Below are 19712 nucleotides of genomic sequence, written 5' to 3'. Positions count from 1 at the left end.
ATTTTATATTCTAATAAGATACTAGTTTATTTTGTAACACTCAAACTAACCACACAGTACATTGTGATCAGTACAAAACATAGGAAAGTGACAATACTACCTCCTATAACAAGTCAACTAAACTGGTGTTACATGATCTCTCTCACTATCAAAAAATCTGTTTTGCCACAAATCAATGATCAGTCCTCTCATTTGTGCCTCATAACAAGTACGGCCACTCTGCAAACTGTTATCCATCCACAAGAATCAACAAGAATCATTTCAAAGACAGTCTCTTGCATATCTTTTGGCAATTAAAAATAGAAAGACATTCATTCTACTCCGGCTTTAAAATAACAAAATGCACGGATAAAAATACAATTAAAGTCCAAGGCAGCTATCGGACACTATTTTCACTTAAATTACTCCTAGAAAAAGTCGTTGTGGATGTTTTGTTTGAGGTGGAGTCTGTATGATCACTAACTGATACTCTACTTATTCTGTCTGTTCCAAACAGATTTGATCTTCCTTCGCTTCTGAAACTGACTTTGGCTCTTCGATACTGAAATAAATATATGTCAAAACATGACCAAGTAATACACTGCATAATTTAACGAATATGTTGTTCTGAAGCCATTAATATAAAATTTCAACAAATTTAAGAGGGTGCGAAATGCTAATGTAATTAGATTGCCTAGTATAGAAATGAATTAACTAAATAACATATCTATGATACAACTAAAAAGTGTTCTGTTTATGAAAATGTGGAAGACATTGCTAGAATATGTCGCTAAACGTTAATAGCATAATTATAAAAACTTTATTTCCGACATAAAATATTTCAAGTAACAACTATTCAGATACGGACGTAAAACAAATGTTATGAAAGTGTTAATTAAAAAGAAAGTAGCATACAGACATACACAATCTCTTTAGTTTTTGCACTGTAATGGGATCTTAAGCTCTTCATGTAAAACATAAAAGATTGGAAATCAACTGCATGAAGTAACTGTTACGGGAGTTAACTAACCCTTTGAAATTTAAAGCTACTAGTCATAGGTGTTTAGATTTTCACCGAGAGATAATACACGAGTTCTTATGATGGCATATTTCTGCCACGAGATAGCGAAGTTGCTGTCACGATTACATTCTAAACTTTCCAGGAAATATGTGCATTTTTCTGAAAACATAACAGCATAAAATAATATTTTCTAGATGTCTTTTTTAATTTCCTGAAGATGTTTTAGCGCAAAATTTCATGTCAATGCTAGAAACTGACACTACATATCTTGGTGGCTATCACGATGTGCATTTCTCTGAAAACATTACCGCAATTAATTTTTTTCCAGGAAACTTAATTAGGTTATTGAGATAAACCTTTCCAGATTTTCGAAATATCACAATAATTTTGGAAAGCATTGAGAAAGGTATCTAGCTATGGACACTTACGCACTAAGTATGGTAATAATACTTCCAGGAAATTGTCGACTAATGATACACACTTTTCAGAAAACTTCGCTTTATCAAGATATTTTTAGACTTTAGTAGCGCAATACTATTCCGCGAAGAAATGGCTCCTCTTTATTACTAAAGTAATTATACGCACCATTATTGGAAAAATGATATAAATTTGTTTTTGAGAAAAAATAAAATATCGCTGTTCATAAACGTTAATTAACAAGACGACAGTTTAAAATGGCGTAAAAAGCAACGGCATGCTCCTGAAATGGAAGTTAACGCTTCAAGTCATACTGACTATAAACATGCATGCAGAAATAAACTTCTCATGTATGCACACATGTTTTGTCCTTATTAAACTAACTCATTAAATGCTTGAAAACTCTGAGGATAAAACTTCGAACCACTTCATTACAAAGTATTATTCTTATTATAAAACATCGTGTTCAAGTATCATGGCAAAGGCTTAAGGAGTTAAGATTTGATATACATAGTACAAAGCAGAGTAGTGGAGGAAAAGAATGAAATTCAGCACAACGAAAACTTACGAAAACCATTATCATATTCCTTGAAAATGATGTAAGTGTCCTAGATTGTTCGATTCATTTTTTCAAAAACTAAAATCACTAAATTTCAGATTTTTTATCAAAAGAAAACAACCTTTTGTGATGCAGATACAGAATATTGACCAAGTTTCAAAATAAATACATGTAGTCGATTCTAGATCTACATGGAATTTTTTTAAAAGCCATAATATTTTACCTGATTTTAGATATGGCAAATTGAAGATAGATGTGTAAACTATTTCTGCCACGATATAGGCAGGTAGTTATCGCGATAATTTGTAACTTTTCCAGGAATTGTGTGCATTATTTTTTTCTGAAAAAAAAATTCAGCAATAAATAATATTTTCTTGATATTTCATTAATTTCGCATTAATACTTAAAATACTAAAATTGTGCATTTTTCTGGAAAAGTTATTGCAATAAATTATTTTAGATGTGCTTTTAAAGTATTTACTACCTAGCTATCTCGTGCCACCAAAGTAAAAATAGATTATACAGAATTTTATCTATAGAAGACACAGCTGGAACCATCTGGTCCAGTAAAGGAGCCAGAGCGGGAACCATCTGATTTAGTATACTAAAGAAGCCAGAGCTGGAAACATCTGGTCTAGCAAAGGAGCCAGAGCGGGAACCATCTGATTTAGTGCACTAAAGAAGCAAGAGCTGGAAACATCTGGTCTAGCAAAGGAGCCAGAGCGGGAACCATCTGATTTAGTGCCCTAAAGAAGCAAGAGCTGGAAACATCTGGTCTAGCAAAGGAGCGAGAGCGGGAACCATCTAATTTAGTGCACTAAAGAAGCAAGAGCTGGAAACATCTGGTCTAGCAAAGGAGCCAGAGCGGGAACCATCTGATTTAGTGCACTAAAGAAGCAAGAGCTGGAAACATCTGGTCTAGTATGACAAAGGAGCCAGACGGGAATAATCTGATTTAGTATACTAAAGAAGCCAGAGCTAGAGACATCTGGTCTAGTATGCCAAAGAGCTGGAAACATCTGGTCTAGTATGCCAAAGGAGCCAGACGGGAATAACCTGATTTAGTATACTAAAGAAGCAAGAGCAGGAAACACCTGGTCTATTATGCCAAAGGAGCCAGACGGGAATAATCTGATTTAGTACACTAAAGAAGCCACAGCTGGAAATATCTGGTCTAGTATGCCAAAGGAGCCAGACGGGAATAATCTGATTTAGTACACTAAAGAAGCCAGAGCTAGAAACATCTGGCCTAGTATGCCAAAGGAGCCAGGCGGGAATAATCTGATTTAGTACACTAAAGAAGCCAGAGCTAGAAACATCTGGTCTAGTATGCCAAAGGAGCCAGACGGGAATAATCTGATTTAGTACACTAAAGAAGCCAGAGCTGGAAACATCTGGTCTAGTATGCCAAAGGAGCCAGACGGGAATAATCTGATTTAGTATACTAAAGAAGCAAGAGCAGGAAACATCTGGTCTATTATACCAAAGGAGCCAGACGGGAATAATCTGATTTAGTATACTAAAGAAGCCAGAGCTGGAAACATCTGGTCTAGTATGCCAAAGGAGCCAGACGGGAATAATCTGATTTAGTATACTAAAGAAGCAAGAGCAGGAAACATCTGGTCTATTATACCAAAGGAGCCAGACGAGAATAATCTGATTTAGTACACTAAAGAAGCCAGAGCTAGAAACATCTGGCCTAGTATGCCAAAGGAGCCAGACGGGAATACCGTAATCTGATTTAGTATACTAAAGAAGCCAGAGCTGGAAACATCTGGTCTAGTATGCCAAAGGAGCCAGACGGGAATAATCTGATTTAGCACACTAAAGAAGCCAGAGCTGGAAACATCTGGTCTAGTATGCCAAAGGAGCCAGACGGGAATAATCTGATTTAGTACACTAAAGAAGCCAGAGCTGGAAACATCTGGTCTAGTACGCCAAAGGAGCCAGACGGGAATAATCTGATTTAGTACACTAAAGAAACAAGAGCTGGAAACATTTGGTCTAGTATGCCAAAGGAGCCAGAGCGGGGACCATCTGGTATAGTCGCATAATTGCGAACATGTTACGGGATATAATGTTTTATTATTATTATAATTATTATTTCTATTATTATTATTAAATTATCATTATACCAGATTTATATAGCCCCTTTTTATGATAAAAAGACGCTTTAAATACAGCAAACGCAGCCACATAGGGCGCGAAATTCTTCCTCTACTAGTACAGACACAGAGCGATCTGACCAGAGGGATAGATGAGATAAAATCCCCAGAACAGATAGAGAATAATTATTTTTAGATAAGGCCTGTCCGGCTAACTTAGCCTAGCTCTTTGCTAATAGACAGTCTGGTTCTTTAATGTGCCCGGCCTATAGCACCGATACACGTGAAGCCGCCTTTCCTGGGAAGAACCAGTACAGGCCTCTTAGTTAGGTGGGAGACACTCAAGAGCATATCAGAAATTTCCAGTGCCTGGACAGGGATTCGTATCCCGGACCTCTGGATTAACAGCCAAGCGTGTTACCACTAGACCACCGGCCCACCCGGTGACAGAGATGGTGACAGAGGTAGTATGCGTTTAAATTTCACTTTTAATATATTATGGATAAAATTGAGAGACAACACTCAATGCTAGTATGAACATACATACGTGGCACAGCAGTGATGCAACTATAGTTACCAAATATTACAGAAAAGAAAACATTTTTTTTTTGATGACATATTGACTCCTGTTTTCTTTTCAGTGTTTGTCACTTGAAGAATATTCTTCAAAATGAGGTAAAGATTTGTAATCTAAAATGGGACTAGGTATGCATGACTTCTCTGTGAGCATTGTTATAAACACCAATAAAATAGATAGAGAGTAGGAATTAAAGTACTTCTTCAATAAATCACACAAGACGTACCGTGAACTCGACATTACATGTACATATATCTATCTCTAAAACAATATCAACAAAACAGAAAATCCCTTAAAAGCCTTCCTGCATCATGAAAAATTAAATGTTTTACAAAACGATATTTTGTACAGAATCAGACGAAGATAAAACAGGAATAACAACGTTCTTAGAAAACAGCTCTCCTAACATGAAACCCTTCTGCCGTGTATTTAAAGATGTATAGATACTGGGTACGCAGACTACATAAAGACTATAATAATGATTGGTTATTGTTACGAGAGGAATATGTATCGAGAAGGGAAAGATGCATGTCAGGCGTTAAATAACACCTTTTGCCTGCATTCAAACAGTATTTCACTGTAGCAGGAGAGTGCAAGTCTACAGATCTACGGATCGTCCGACAGCCTGGTGGGGCGTATGTTATCCATGGCCGCTGATATAAGACATTGGTGCCTAAAATTGTTCACTTCCTCTGATTCATGTGGGAAAGTGGAGTACAGGTCAAAGCTGGTACAGAATTCAAACACATGAAATACTGTTGAATAAAAGGCGCTAAACCTAGTAAAACAAAAACAACAAAAACATAAAACTCTGAAGTAAGAGGCCTTAGGAATACACATTTAAAGCTTTATATAACATATTTTGCGTATAGATATGCGTGTTTACGTTGTGGTAAGAGGAGGCCTTAGAAAGATACATAACAAAATTTTGCGTTTAAATAAGAGTGTTTACATTGTAAGAGGAGGCCTCAAGAAGAAACATTTCAAGCGACGTGTAACATATTTTTGAGTTTAGCTAAGAGTGTTTACATTGTAGTAGGAGCAGGCCTTAGGAAGATACATTACAAGCGTTCAGATATGAGTGTTTACACTGTAAGAGGAAGCCTTAGGAAGAAACATTTCAAGCGTTTTGAAACATATTTTTGCGTTTAAATAAGAGTGTTAACATTGTAGCAGGAGACCTTTGAAAGATACATTCAAGCGTTATGTAATTAATACATTTTTGCGTTTAAATAAGAGTGTTAACATTGTAGCAGGAGACCTTTGAAAGATACATTCAAGCGTTATGTAACACATTTTGGCGTGTAGATAAACGTGTTTACACTGTAGCAGGAATCCTTTGAAAAGATGACGTTTGACTGCCGTTTCTCTCGGGTTTATCCTCACTGCTATGTGAAAAGTCTATCATGACACTGTTCCAAAGACTTCTGTGACGCTGAGAGTGAATTCCGCCTGATCCTGTTTGACCGCGCCCCGATCCCCTCTTAAAACGAGCAATATGGTAAGTTTGAAAATGATGCGTATACCTACGGAATCCTGTTTCCGCTATCGACTTTTTGACCAGATAGATACGCGGCAACTTGAAATTAAGCATTTAATTTCAACTTGCCGCGCTATAAATTTTCCGCGAAAAGTCGAAATCTTGAAGTTTTTAACACGACAATTGTCTTACAAATATCAGAGCAGAGCTAATTTCAACTTCTCGCGCTAAGATATTTCCTCGAAAAGTTAAAAAGTTTGACAAGTTTATTGCAAATGTTCCTTTAGGCCAACTGGCCCATGAGGTTAACAACATGGAAAAGGTGAGACAATTATTTAAACGGAGACGGTTATTAACATACTAGAATCTTCTAGCCTACTTGACCAGTTTTATACAAAATGATCTTTCAGTCTGTTTTTACAACAGATAAAAACACATCAACATTTCCTACTTTTTGCATAAGCCAGGCGTCATAAAAACCTAAAGAGCACAATAGAGATAAAAAGCACCAGTTTGTTTTATTTGGTCTGTTTCCAAATCATGTTTCAGTAAAGTATAAACTTTATTGACATATCTTTTTCTTCTTGTACATGCATAATTTTTATCCAGTATTTCAAAATATTGTAATGACGTTGTGTTTGATAAGCAACTCTACCAAGTTCACCATATATAAAGTCGTTTTGAGTGTTTTTTTTTAACTCCTAAAATACTTTTGCAAAACTGCAAATGAACTCTTTCTATAGCATTACCCGGCACAAAGCCCCATACTTCTCTACTATAATTCAAAATTGGGCTAAAAAGTCTATCAAAATATAACACAGATATGCTTACAAATCTATATAGATATTTGTTCATTTGAAAAATAACTTTCATTGCTTGGCCTGCAATTGTATTCTGTGAAAAGTAACGCGACAATTGTCGTGCAAACGAACTTATCGAATGAATTTGTAGGGCGAAAAGTAGAAATTAAAGTCTTAACTTTTACCGTTTTCGTGTCAGTTCTTGTTTCCGCGCCATCTTAACTTCAAGTTGTCGCGGTAGGATAAATTTTCGGCAGCACCATTTATCCGCGGTGTATCTTATTTCCTCACAAAAGAATGGAGACGATGCAGGTACGAAAGTTAAAAAAAAATAATGTCGAATATCGTCTTCTAAAGAAAAGAAATTTCGAAAATAAACGGTGATAATATACAATTTTACCAAGACACCGATTACCGCGTAAGAGAATACGAAGTTACGAACCCCGGTAAAAATCGTCCTGGAACGACAAAGCGAAATTTAAGCGATAATATCGACCAAAGTCTTGGTCGAAAAGTTGAAGATAGTCCATGGGTCGACAAGTTGGTGTTTGCACGAAAAGTCCCGTTACAAACTTCGACTTTTAAACTTTTCGAGGAAATATCTTATCACGAAAAGTTGAAATTAGCTCTACTAATTTCTACTTTTCATGGTAAATTTTTGGCCGAGAAGTTGAAATTTGTGAGACAATTTTCGTGTTAACTTCAAGATTTCGACTTTTCGCGGAAAAACTATAGCGCGGCAAATTGAAATTAAATGCTTAATTTTAAAGATGTCCCGTATCTACCTGGTCGAAAAGTCTATGGCGGAAACAGGATTCCGTATACATCAGAAAGTTTTTAAACGAAGCGTTTACATCAGTCATAATATATCATTTGCGACATATTGATTTAAGATGTTACGCCGTTACATGGTACTACCTTGTACCAAAAGCATATGACCTACGCAAGGACTGGTTAGCAAAAAGTGTTGATACCTGCAACATGCAGGTCTGTGATTTGTTATAATATAGCATTGTTATTTACACAGTTTCAACAGTCAAAAGATTACTATGCCCCTTCTAATGGATGTTCAAACATAAAACGCAATAATTTTTGTATTATACCAGTACATCCTCCTTCCTACCATCTCACATTTTGCTACGTTCAGAGCATAAACTTTTTAAATTATATCATACCGCCCATGATAAGTTGAATTAATGTGTGAAATTTGAACTTTCAAACATGCTGATAAATGTTAATATAATTTTCAAAATTTGCTACACAGTCAGAAAATTTAATGTTGTAAATACTATGATTGTTGAAACATACGAAGCTCTGCAAATTTAAAACCGGACAGTCAACATCAGACAAAAAATACAAGGTGATCCATAACACCTGATACGATTTCCTATGGCTATGTCCTATATGAACATTTTTACAAAACATGTAATTAGACAGGGTAATTGTCCATACTTTAACGTTTCATTTCATACACCACATGTATACATTTAACCTTCCATATTAAAGATATTCTAAATCATTGAAGTACAGAGTAATCATAAAATGACGTTCCTTTCCACTGATTAAAATCATTGAACTAAAGAGTAAGCATAAAATGACGTTCCTTTCCTCTGATTAAAATCATTGAACTACAGAGTAATCACAAAATGACGTTCCTTTCCTCTGATCAAAATCATTGAACTACAGAGTAATCACAAAATGACGTTCCTTTCCTCTGATCAAAATCATTGAACTACAGAGTAATCACAAAATGACGTTCCTTTTCACTGATCAAAATCATTGAACTACAGAGTAATCACAAAATGACGTTCCTTTTCACTGATCAAAATCATTGAACTACAGAGTAATCACAAAATGACGTTCCTTTCCACTGATCAAAATCATTGAAGTACAGAGTAATCACAAAATGACGTTCCTTTCCACTGATTAAAATCATTGAACTACAGTGTAATCACAAAATGACGTTCCTTTCCACTGATTAAAATCATTGAACTACAGTGTAATCATAAAATGACGTTCCTTTCCTCTGATTACAATCATTGAATATACAGAGTAATCATAAAATGACGTTCCTTTCCTCTGATTACAATCATTGAATATACAGAGTAATCATAAAATGACGTTCCTTTCCTCTGAATAAAATCATTGAACTATAGTGTAATCATAAAATGACGTTCCTTTCCACTGATTAAAATCATTGAACTACAGAGTAATCATAAAATGACGTTCCTTTCCTCTGATTACAATCATTGAATATACAGAGTAATCATAAAATGACGTTCCTTTCCTCTGATTACAATCATTGAATATACAGAGTAATCATAAAATGACGTTCCTTTCCTCTGATTAAAATCATTGAACTACAGTGTAATCATAAAATGACGTTCCTTTCCACTGATTAAAATCATTGAACTACAGAGTAATCATAAAATGACGTTCCTTTCCACTGATTAAAATCATTGAACTACAGTGTAATCATAAAATGACGTTCCTTTCCACTGATTACAATCATTGAATATACAGAGTAATCATAAAATGACGTTCCTTTCCTCTGATTAAAATCATTGAACTACAGAGTAATCATAAAATGACGTTCCTTTCCACTGATCAAAATCATTGAACTACAGAGTAATCACAAAATGACGTTCCTTTCCACTGATTAAAATCATTGAATATACAGAGTAATCATAAAATGACGTTCCTTTCCACTGATTAAAATCATTGAATATACAGTGTAATCACAAAATGACGTTCCTTTCCTCTGATTAAAATCATTGAACTACAGTGTAATCATAAAATGACGTTCCTTTCCTCTGATTAAAATCATTGAACTACAGAGTAATCATAAAATGACGTTCCTTTCCACTGATTAAAATCATTGAACTACAGAGAAATCATAAAATGACGTTCCTTTCCTCTGATTAAAATCATTGAATATACAGAGTAATCATAAAATGACGTTCCTTTCCACTGATTAAAATCATTGAACTACAGAGTAATCATAAAATGACGTTCCTTTCCTCTGATTAAAATCATTGAACTACAGAGTAATCACAAAATGACGTTCCTTTCCTCTGATTAAAATCATTCAACTACAGTGTAATCATAAAATGACGTTCCTTTCCACTGATTAAAATCATTGAATATACAGAGTAATCATAAAATGACGTTCCTTTCCTCTGATTAAAATCATTGAACTACAGAGTAATCACAAAATGACGTTCCTTTCCTCTGATTAAAATCATTGAACTACAGTGTAATCATAAAATGACGTTCCTTTCCTCTGATTAAAATCATTGAAATACAGTGTAATCACAAAATGACGTTCCTTTCCTCTGATTAAAATCATTGAACTACAGAGTAATCATAAAATGACGTTCCTTTCCACTGATCAAAATCATTGAACTACAGAGTAATCACAAAATGACGTTCCTTTCCACTGATTAAAATCATTGAATATACAGAGTAATCATAAAATGACGTTCCTTTCCACTGATTAAAATCATTGAATATACAGTGTAATCACAAAATGACGTTCTTTTCCTCTGATTAAAATCATTGAACTACAGTGTAATCATAAAATGACGTTCCTTTCCTCTGATTAAAATCATTGAACTACAGAGTAATCATAAAATGACGTTCCTTTCCACTGATTAAAATCATTGAACTACAGAGAAATCATAAAATGACGTTCCTTTCCTCTGATTAAAATCATTGAATATACAGAGTAATCATAAAATGACGTTCCTTTCCACTGATTAAAATCACTGAACTACAGAGAAATCATAAAATGACGTTCCTTTCCTCTGATTAAAATCATTGAATATACAGAGTAATCATAAAATGACGTTCCTTTCCACTGATTAAAATCATTGAATATACAGTGTAATCACAAAATGACGTTCCTTTCCACTGATTAAAATCATTGAACTACAGTGTAATCATAAAATGACGTTCCTTTCCACTGATTAAAATCATTGAATATACAGTGTAATCATAAAATGACGTTCCTTTCCACTGATTAAAATCATTGAATATACAGTGTAATCATAAAATGACGTTCCTTTCCACTGATTAAAATCATTGAACTACAGAGTAATCACAAAATGACGTTCCTTTCCTCTGATTAAAATCATTGAATATACAGTGTAATCACAAAATGACGTTCCTTTCCACTGATTAAAATCATTGAACTACAGTGTAATCACAAAATGACGTTCCTTTCCTCTGATTAAAATCATTGAACTACAGAGTAATCATAAAATGACGTTCCTTTCCACTGATTAAAATCATTGAATATACAGTGTAATCATAAAATGACGTTCCTTTCCACTGATTAAAATCATTGAACTACAGAGTAATCACAAAATGACGTTCCTTTCCTCTGATTAAAATCATTGAACTACAGAGTAATCATAAAATGACGTTCCTTTCCACTGATTAAAATCATTGAACTACAGAGTAATCACAAAATGACGTTCCTTTCCTCTGATTAAAATCATTGAACTACAGAGTAATCATAAAATGACGTTCCTTTCCACTGATTAAAATCATTGAACTACAGAGTAATCACAAAATGACGTTCCTTTCCTCTGATTAAAATCATTGAACTACAGAGTAATCATAAAATGACGTTCCTTTCCACTGATTAAAATCATTGAATATACAGTGTAATGACAAAATGACGTTCCTTTCCTCTGATTATAATCATTGAACTACAGAGTATTCATAAAATGACGTTCCTTTCCACTGATTAAAATCATTGAACTACAGAGTAATCATAAAATGACGTTCCTTTCCTCTGATTAAAATCATTGAATATACAGTGTAATCATAAAATGACGTTCCTTTCCACTGATTAAAATCATTGAATATACAGTGTAATCATAAAATGACGTTCCTTTCCACTGATTAAAATCATTGAATATACAGAGTAATCATAAAATGACGTTCCTTTCCTCTGATTAAAATCATTGAACTACAGTGTAATCATAAAATGACGTTCCTTTCCACTGATTAAAATCATTGAACTACAGAGAAATCATAAAATGACGTTCCTTTCCTCTGATTAAAATCATTGAACTACGGAGTAATCAGAAAATGACGTTCCTTTCCTCTGATTAAAATCATTGAACTACAGAGTAATCATAAAATGACGTTCCTTTCCTCTGATTAAAATCATTGAACTACAGAGTAATCATAAAATGACGTTCCTTTCCACTGATTAAAATCATTGAATATACAGTGTAATCATAAAATGACGTTCCTTTCCACTGATTAAAACCATTGAACTACGGAGTAATCAGAAAATGACGTTCCTTTCCACTGATTAAAATCATTGAACTACGGAGTAATCATAAAATGACGTTCCTTTCCACTGATCAAAATCATTGAACTACGGAGTAATCATAAAATGACGTTCCTTTCCACTGATTAAAATCATTGAACTACGGAGTAATCATAAAATGACGTTCCTTTCCACTGATTAAAATCATTGAACTACGGAGTAATCATAAAATGACGTTCCTTTCCACTGATTAAAATCATTGAACTACGGAGTTATCATAAAATGACGTTCCTTTCCACTGATTAAAATCATTGAACTACAGAGTAATCATAAAATGACGTTCCTTAAGTATAGGTTAATATATGGGAGAGCGGTGCCTTTGAGTGATAATGGCCCTGGCAAGGTGATAATAGCCCGAGGGCTTTAGCCCGAGGGCTATTATCTTCTTCCAGGGCCATTATCACTCAAAGGCACCGCTCTCCCATGTATTTACCTGTTTATTACATGTTTACCTATAATATAGTAAGAAATGTTTTTTGTGTCATTTTTATGGGTAGATCTACTTGCATCTTCTGGCACAATAAATTTCAGCTTTTCAGTTTCTATATTATTTGTATAAGAGTCTATTTACTGTATAAAATCAAATACCTGGATAGTTGTACTTTCTTGCTTATTGCACAATTTAGGGAAAAAAATACGTTATTTCACGAAGAATACACGATGTTACGCTCAAGATGATAAAATAAAACGGAAATATTCGCTGTTTTACCTCCATGAAACGCCATGACGTCATTTCTGTTTACGGACGTTAATTTCCCGCGCTAACGCCAGGGCCATTATCGATAATGGCCCCGGGGCTTATTATGATAATGTGATAATGCATGACACAATGCGATAATGAGAGAATTTTCAGCACAAATATGTTACTATTTATAGGTACTCATGTAATAAATTAAAATAATCATCCTCAGACATTTCCACCAATGACAGATGTTCCTGTTTCTATGTTTATGCTGTGCATTTCTCATTTATGGCAAGCTTTTATTATTGCATGTGTATATTTCTAGATTCGAGAAGATTAACTGGGGCACCAGTCTGGTGAATGAACGTCGAAATTATTTTGGATAGGATCAAATTGTTTGTTTGTTTGTTTGCTTTGGGTTTAACGCCGTTTTTCAACAGTATTTCAGTCATGTAACGGCGGGCAGTTAACCTAACCAGTATTCCTGGATTCTGTACCAGTACAAACCTGTTCTCCGCAAGTAACTGCCAACTTTCCCACATGTATCAGAGGCGGAGGACTAATGATTTTAGACACAATGTCGTTTATCAAATAGTCATGGAGAACATAAGCCCCGCCCGAGGATCGGACTCACGACCCCGCAATCCGTAGACCAACGCTCTACCTACTGAGCTAAGCGGGCGGGCTTGGATTGGATTGATCATTTTGGTAAACCACACCTTTGGAAATATTGAGTACCTTTTATACTGAAAGGTAAATATGTACATGTTATATCTGTCAAATACAACTTTAAACTGTAAGCTAATCCTCTCTGATAACATGCTTAAAGTAGAAATATTCATAGACAATACAGATATACGAAATTGCATCAGATATTAGTGATCACCCTGTATACACGTCTGAACATGAAACCGCTGCTACGGTACCATTACCATTTAAAACAATGTTCTTCCTCTTTCAGACATCATCCTGTCTTTTTTGAGCTCTAGGTATAACACTACAATCTGGGACCGTACATAGACTTTAAAGTTAAAGAATAGCTAAACAGTTAAATATCAAATAATAAGCATGCAATCTGGTTACTAATAGTCCATACAGCTTGTTATCATAAATTGAATTATTCTGCAATGTATATCAATGTATATACACAGTTGAAACTCGATATTTCGATTTCGCTTATCTGAAAATTCCGGCTATCTCGAAGACATTTTAAGTCCCGCCCTGATAACAAGTGCACAAAATTTTAAGTTGAATTTCGGTTATCTCGATCCCTTGGACTTCGAGATACCAAGTTTCAATATATATATATGAAGTTAAAATTGTAGTTACAATAATGGCTGTTTGAATATGGCATTAAAGTTTGAGCATATTATGGCGTTGTACAAAGCTGATTGCTGCTACTTAATCGGTGCATCTTAAATGTTTTATTCCATTTGATGCATATATTGGCAGCACATATACTTACTGTTGGGCTTTGAAGATCTTCGTCGATATCTTCAAAAAATGTTCTCGGCTTCCTACACCTAAAAGTTTAAAAATAAACCATCAATTTCTATAATCATGTGCACACATACTCTAGTTTACAAGTACCCATCGGAATAACCTGTACTACTATGTAATTAGTCATAAGTTACTAGTTAAGCTTTATATTTGATATGTAAATAATTCAGAAAAATATTCAAAAGAAACCGGCTGATATAAAAGACAATTATAAAATTAATATTTAGGTAGATCTGGCTTTAAAGTTAAATTCAAAATTACATGTAAAATAATTTGATCTACGTATCTATGTCATGCAATATCTAACCATAACAATTTATTTTGAAACTTTAAAGTATTAGAAAATGCAAAACACGTGGACAATTATGTTGTGTTGGTGTAAACGGGGAATTCAAATGATGCAGTCTATCAGCACATATAGTCCACAAGCTAGTTTCATTTACTGACTAAAGTGATTGGCTTACTGAAAATATTCAAGGTAGGGTTGAAGGACGATGAATGATGATTTGTGTAATGGCAACTAAAGGAACACATATGCCGTGTAAACACTGCATTGTGACACATGCTGGATGCATCAGGTGAAAATGGAACACCAAATTATTGGTTTCTTTTTACACATGGTATCTTTGCAAAGTGTTTAAAGCTGTATAGAAAACTAGAAAATGATACCCAGTCTAGGATTGACTTTCATAAAAACAATTTCCTCATGACATTTGATAAATCAAACATAAACTGCTTCATAAGATTATTTCCATTTCTTTGGTCCTTGAATATAAAACCATTTGTATAATATAATAAGATTAATTTTTGCAATGTTCATTTTCACTGCAATTAAAATTTCGGCGGTTTTAGTATAATGAATATATTATTATAAATGCAGATTTGGCGTCCCATATACTCAGTCTGTGTTTGGATTGCATACCTGGAATAATTCTTTTCTTCTGAATAAGACATTTTAAAAAATACACCATAACATTTAACTGAATCAACAAATTTCAACATGTTTAAACAAGTACCAGAAACAAATTATCAATACAAACTGATCACAAATAGAAGATGTAAGAAATACTAAGATACAATTGAGTTAACTTTCAATATTAATGGCACAGAAAAAAACGCGTTTAAATAAAGTGAAGTAGTTCTAAATCTGAATTATCGAAATGTATTTCAGGTAATATAACACCTACCTTTGATAAATGAAGAACAACAAAACAGCGCAAATAACTGCAGCAAGGAGCAATGATAACACGACCACCGCTATAACATAGGAGTCATTCTTACCCTCCAAATCTGAAACAATACAACACTGGCATCATTCCTACCATACAAATTACAAGACAGGCGTCATTCTTACCCTCCAAATCTGAAACAATACAAGAGAGGCATCATTCTTACCCTCCAAATCTGAAACATTACAAGACAGGCATCATTCTTACCCTCCAAATCTGAAACACTACAAGACAGGCATCATTCTTACCCTCCAAATCTGAAACACTACAAGACATACATCATTCTTACCCTCCAAATCTGAAACATTACAAGACAGGCATCACACTTACCCTCCAAATCTGAAACATTACAAGACATACATCATTCTTACCCTCCAAATCTGAAACATTATAAGACAGGCATCACACTTACCCTCCAAATCTGAAACATTACTAGACAGGCATCATTCTTACCCTAAAAATCTGAAACATTACAACACAGGCATCAATCTTACCCTGCAACTTTGAAACACTACAATACAGGCATCACACTCAACCTATAAATCTGAAACAATATCAACATAGTCTTGATTCTTACCCCCAAAGTCTTAAACAGTTAAATACAGTTACAATTTTTACCCTCAAAATCTGAAACAGTTCAATTTAGACACCATTTGTACACACTAAATCTGAAACAATGCAAACATAGTCATCTCTCTTACTCTCACACAGACAACACACATAGACATTATTCTTATCATCAAAGTTTGAAACAGTTAAACCATAATACTTTTTGTGAAACAAATGAGCCGTGCCATGAGAAAACCAACATAGTGGGTTTGCGACCAGCATGGATCCAGACCAGCCTGCGCATCCGCGCAGTCTGGTCAGGCTCCATGCTGTTCGCTTTTAAAGCCTATTGGAATTGGAGAAACTGTAAGCGAACAGCATGGATCCTGACCAGAATGCGCGGATGCGCAGGCTGGTCTGGATCCATGCTGGTCGCAAACCCACTATGTTGGTTTTCTCATGGCACGGCTCAAATCAACATAGGAATTTTTACTACTGTCTAATTTCGACAAAGTTCAAACATGGTCATTATTCTTACCCTGAAAATCTTAAACAATTCAACATAAACACCGTCCAAATCTGAAATCCTTCAATACAGCATAATGTTAATACGTAAAATGTAGTCAATATACACAGAAAATAATGTTGTAAAATAGATGTGAAATAAACACAATGTAGAATACCAACACTGCTACCTCTGCCCATTGTTCATTTTGCTTTCTAAGCGATTTTAAGTTTACTAACATACGCAAGAAAGTTTCAGAAGTATGCATAAACGTTTGGAATATGACTATATGTAAACAAGTTAAGATTATTATTTAACTGAAGAATAAATGCGAAAACTGTAAGTCTGCTTCTTTAGGAAAGTTTGGAGCTGACTCTAAAAGAAACCAATTGGAGAAAGGAAGTTTTACCTGAAATAGTGTTCTTTAAAATCATATTTTCTCTGTCTCTACTCGACGTTGTTGTACTTGAATTTACAGAAGGTGTCGACATTGTTGAATAGCTTACAGACACACTATGAGTCTTTGTTGTAGAACTAGTTGTGGATGTTGATGTGGTTGTTGTTGTTGTTGATGATGATGAGGATGTTGATGTTGTTGTAGATGATGATGATGGTGATGATGATGATGACGACGATGTATATGGTGTTTCTGTTGATGACGTTGATACCGACGTATCTGAAGATATTTGTTGCGATGATGTTGATGTTTGTGTTGTTAAATTGCTCCCAATTGTAGTTAAGGTAGATTGCAAAGGTGTACTTGATGACAATAGGCTGTCATTCTTCGTTTGTGTAGGTAAAGGATTTTCTGTGGATATATCGGTAGAAGCGTTTGTTGTCGATTCAGAAGATATATTGGCACTGGTATCTGTTACATTAGAACTTAACGTTGATGATGAATTTGGTATTTCAGTTGTGATATTACTAGACGAATCTGGTGATACGGTTGTTTGTCCATCTTCTGTTATATTTGGTACGACTCCTGATGTTGACGACACTGTATATAACGTACTATTAGCCGTTGAAGAAGCATCTGATATTGCCTCTTGTGTTGTTGTTTGATTATCTCCTACAGCAGCATTTGTTGTACCTGAAACACAAACATATATAAAACTAGAACAATCTAATGTATTAAAAAAAATAATAGTAATAAAAAAATATATTATACTGTATGAGAAGGATTTTTAACTGGACGGCAGTAGCTTCAGAAGTTATGATATCTATAAGTGGCATCTTTTTCAAACTTGTTGTCTAATAATTATTAGATTTAAATCTATAAAAACAGACGTGTTGAACTCGTCGTTGATCCCGCGGCCATCCAAGACACACCTAAAATTCACAACGAGTTTGGTGTTCATTTTGAATTTCAAAAGATACACTCACATGGAAAGCAAATCAGATGCTCATTTTCTTGAAAATGTTTTTTTTTTAATAAAACAATTTGAACACCTGACCTTAAATTTCATGCTAATTGTTATACCAAGATAAATTGAAAATACACGGAAGTAATCATAAAGATACACTGTGATCAATTTTGTTTCATTGCTCAGCACTTATTGTGCAGCGATTTTTCAGTAAAACAATCAAATTTTATTTCGCAGATAAAGGTGTGTATGTGCGTGCAAATAATGTAACGTCGCGTCACAACGAACGCTTTCCGTGGTTTAAATACGCGTATGTCATGACGTAATTCAATAGGGCGTTGTTACCTCTGGTATGACCCCTTTTATCGATCGTCATGGTCATGTGAGTTCATTAGAAAATGTAAATACGCAGGAAATATAGCTACAAAAGCAATATAAACATTTTACTTATAGCTGCAGGTGTTGTTGTTGTTGTTACACTCGTTGAGGATCTATTGTCTGTGTCTGAAATTTGCGTTGTTACACTTTGTGTAGAAGAATCAACAGATGCTGATGTTGAATTCGTAGAATTCGATGCTGAAGTTATTGCTGTTTCTTCTATTGTTGAGCTTGTTGTTGTGGTTGAAACCAGTGTAGAACTGTCTGATGAAGTTGGGGGAACATTTGATGTAGATATAGACGTAGATGTAGCTTTAGTTGGCGCAGATGACTGTGAAGTTAATACAGTAGAGTGTGTACTGTTTTCCGAAGCTGTCGAAGTACCTGTTGTTGTTGCTGAAGTACTTGCTGTTGAAGCAGATCCAGTCTTCGATAAGACCAGCGATATCAATAATATGTTTCGAATCAACATGAAATTAACTGAAAAGAAAAGAAATTAAAGAACATGTCTGAGAAATGAAAAATTTCGAAGCCGTTTAGAAGAATACGCGTGCGATCATTTTTGACGTAGCTAGACCTATCTTAAAAGGTTCTAACATGGGACATGAAGCATTGATTTTAATGCAGGATATACTAAAACTATTTCCCTCCCTACGTATAGAGACAAAATAAAAAAGCAACCGCATTTTATCTGTTGATCAATTCTCAACGTGTTGTCCCAGGAAGACAATTCGTCTTTAAAATCAAGCAGGCTCAGATGAGTAGAACCAAGCAAACTTCCGTAACCTAAAGTAGCTAGCCAATTAAAACAGATCTTACTGTAATAATATTCAGTAAAGAAGGCAATAGAAAGTGAATATTTTGTCATCACAATTAGAGATTTTAGCTTCCGTCAGAACTCTAGTCGCTAAATTACTCAAAAACAGTATTGTATTATTACCGGTTTCACATGCTCTTTACTCCGTTTTAAAAGGACGCATATTGGCGTATGCTAAAATCAAGTACATGTCTGTTTCATATTTTTGTTTTGTTTTCTGGACGAGCGGTGGAGACCGAAATATAAGCAAATAGCTTAATGTTATCCGTGTACTTTAAATCAACGAATAGATATAAATTATATTATGCAATTATTTGCATGTTTCACCTCTCGCTAAAATCTTCTACATGTATAATGGCTGACAAACAATAGAATGCAACATATGATCATGCTTTAAACGTGG

At 34.5% G+C, this 19712-nt stretch overlaps 1 protein-coding gene across 2 annotated transcripts; it reads right to left on the bottom strand.

Annotated features, from left to right (window-relative positions):
• Positions 1-138: 138 nt before the first annotated feature.
• On the bottom strand, positions 139-18988 carry LOC123530555 (uncharacterized protein DDB_G0271670-like). Of its 2 annotated transcripts, XM_053521049.1 has the most exons (6): positions 18562-18988; positions 17160-17840; positions 15655-15757; positions 14433-14490; positions 5981-6141; positions 139-541 (listed from the first exon to the last, which is right to left on the bottom strand). In XM_053521049.1, the coding sequence occupies exons 1-6, from the start codon at positions 18962-18964 to the stop codon at positions 475-477; spliced, it is 1473 nt and encodes a 490-aa protein (XP_053377024.1). In that variant the 5' UTR covers positions 18965-18988; the 3' UTR covers positions 139-474. The 2 variants fall into 2 exon arrangements, with proteins under 2 accessions (XP_053377024.1, XP_053377025.1); XM_053521050.1 differs by lacking the exon at positions 5981-6141.
• Between the last annotated feature and the right edge of the window lie 724 nt (positions 18989-19712).

The sequence above is a fragment of the Mercenaria mercenaria genome, chromosome 13 (genome assembly GCF_021730395.1).
Source record: "Mercenaria mercenaria strain notata chromosome 13, MADL_Memer_1, whole genome shotgun sequence".
In the NCBI taxonomy this organism is placed as follows: domain Eukaryota; kingdom Metazoa; phylum Mollusca; class Bivalvia; order Venerida; family Veneridae; genus Mercenaria; species Mercenaria mercenaria.
The sequence above is the reverse complement of the archived record's forward strand: the minus strand, read 5'-3'. Positions and strand labels throughout refer to the sequence as shown.

What these genes read in the sequence shown, in the direction of transcription:
- LOC123530555 (XM_053521049.1), bottom strand. Translation starts at nt 18,964, where the DNA reads ATGTTGATTCGAAACATATTATTGATATCGCTGGTCTTATCGAAGACT. An exon ending in AACAACACCTGCAGCTATAA is followed by an intron (nt 17,841 to 18,561) that starts GTAAAATGTTTA and finishes TTTGTGTTTCAG; the next exon opens with GTACAACAAATGCTGCTGTA. An exon ending in AAGATCTTCAAAGCCCAACA is followed by an intron (nt 6,142 to 14,432) that starts GTAAGTATATGT and finishes GCTCGTTTTAAG; the next exon opens with AGGGGATCGGGGCGCGGTCA.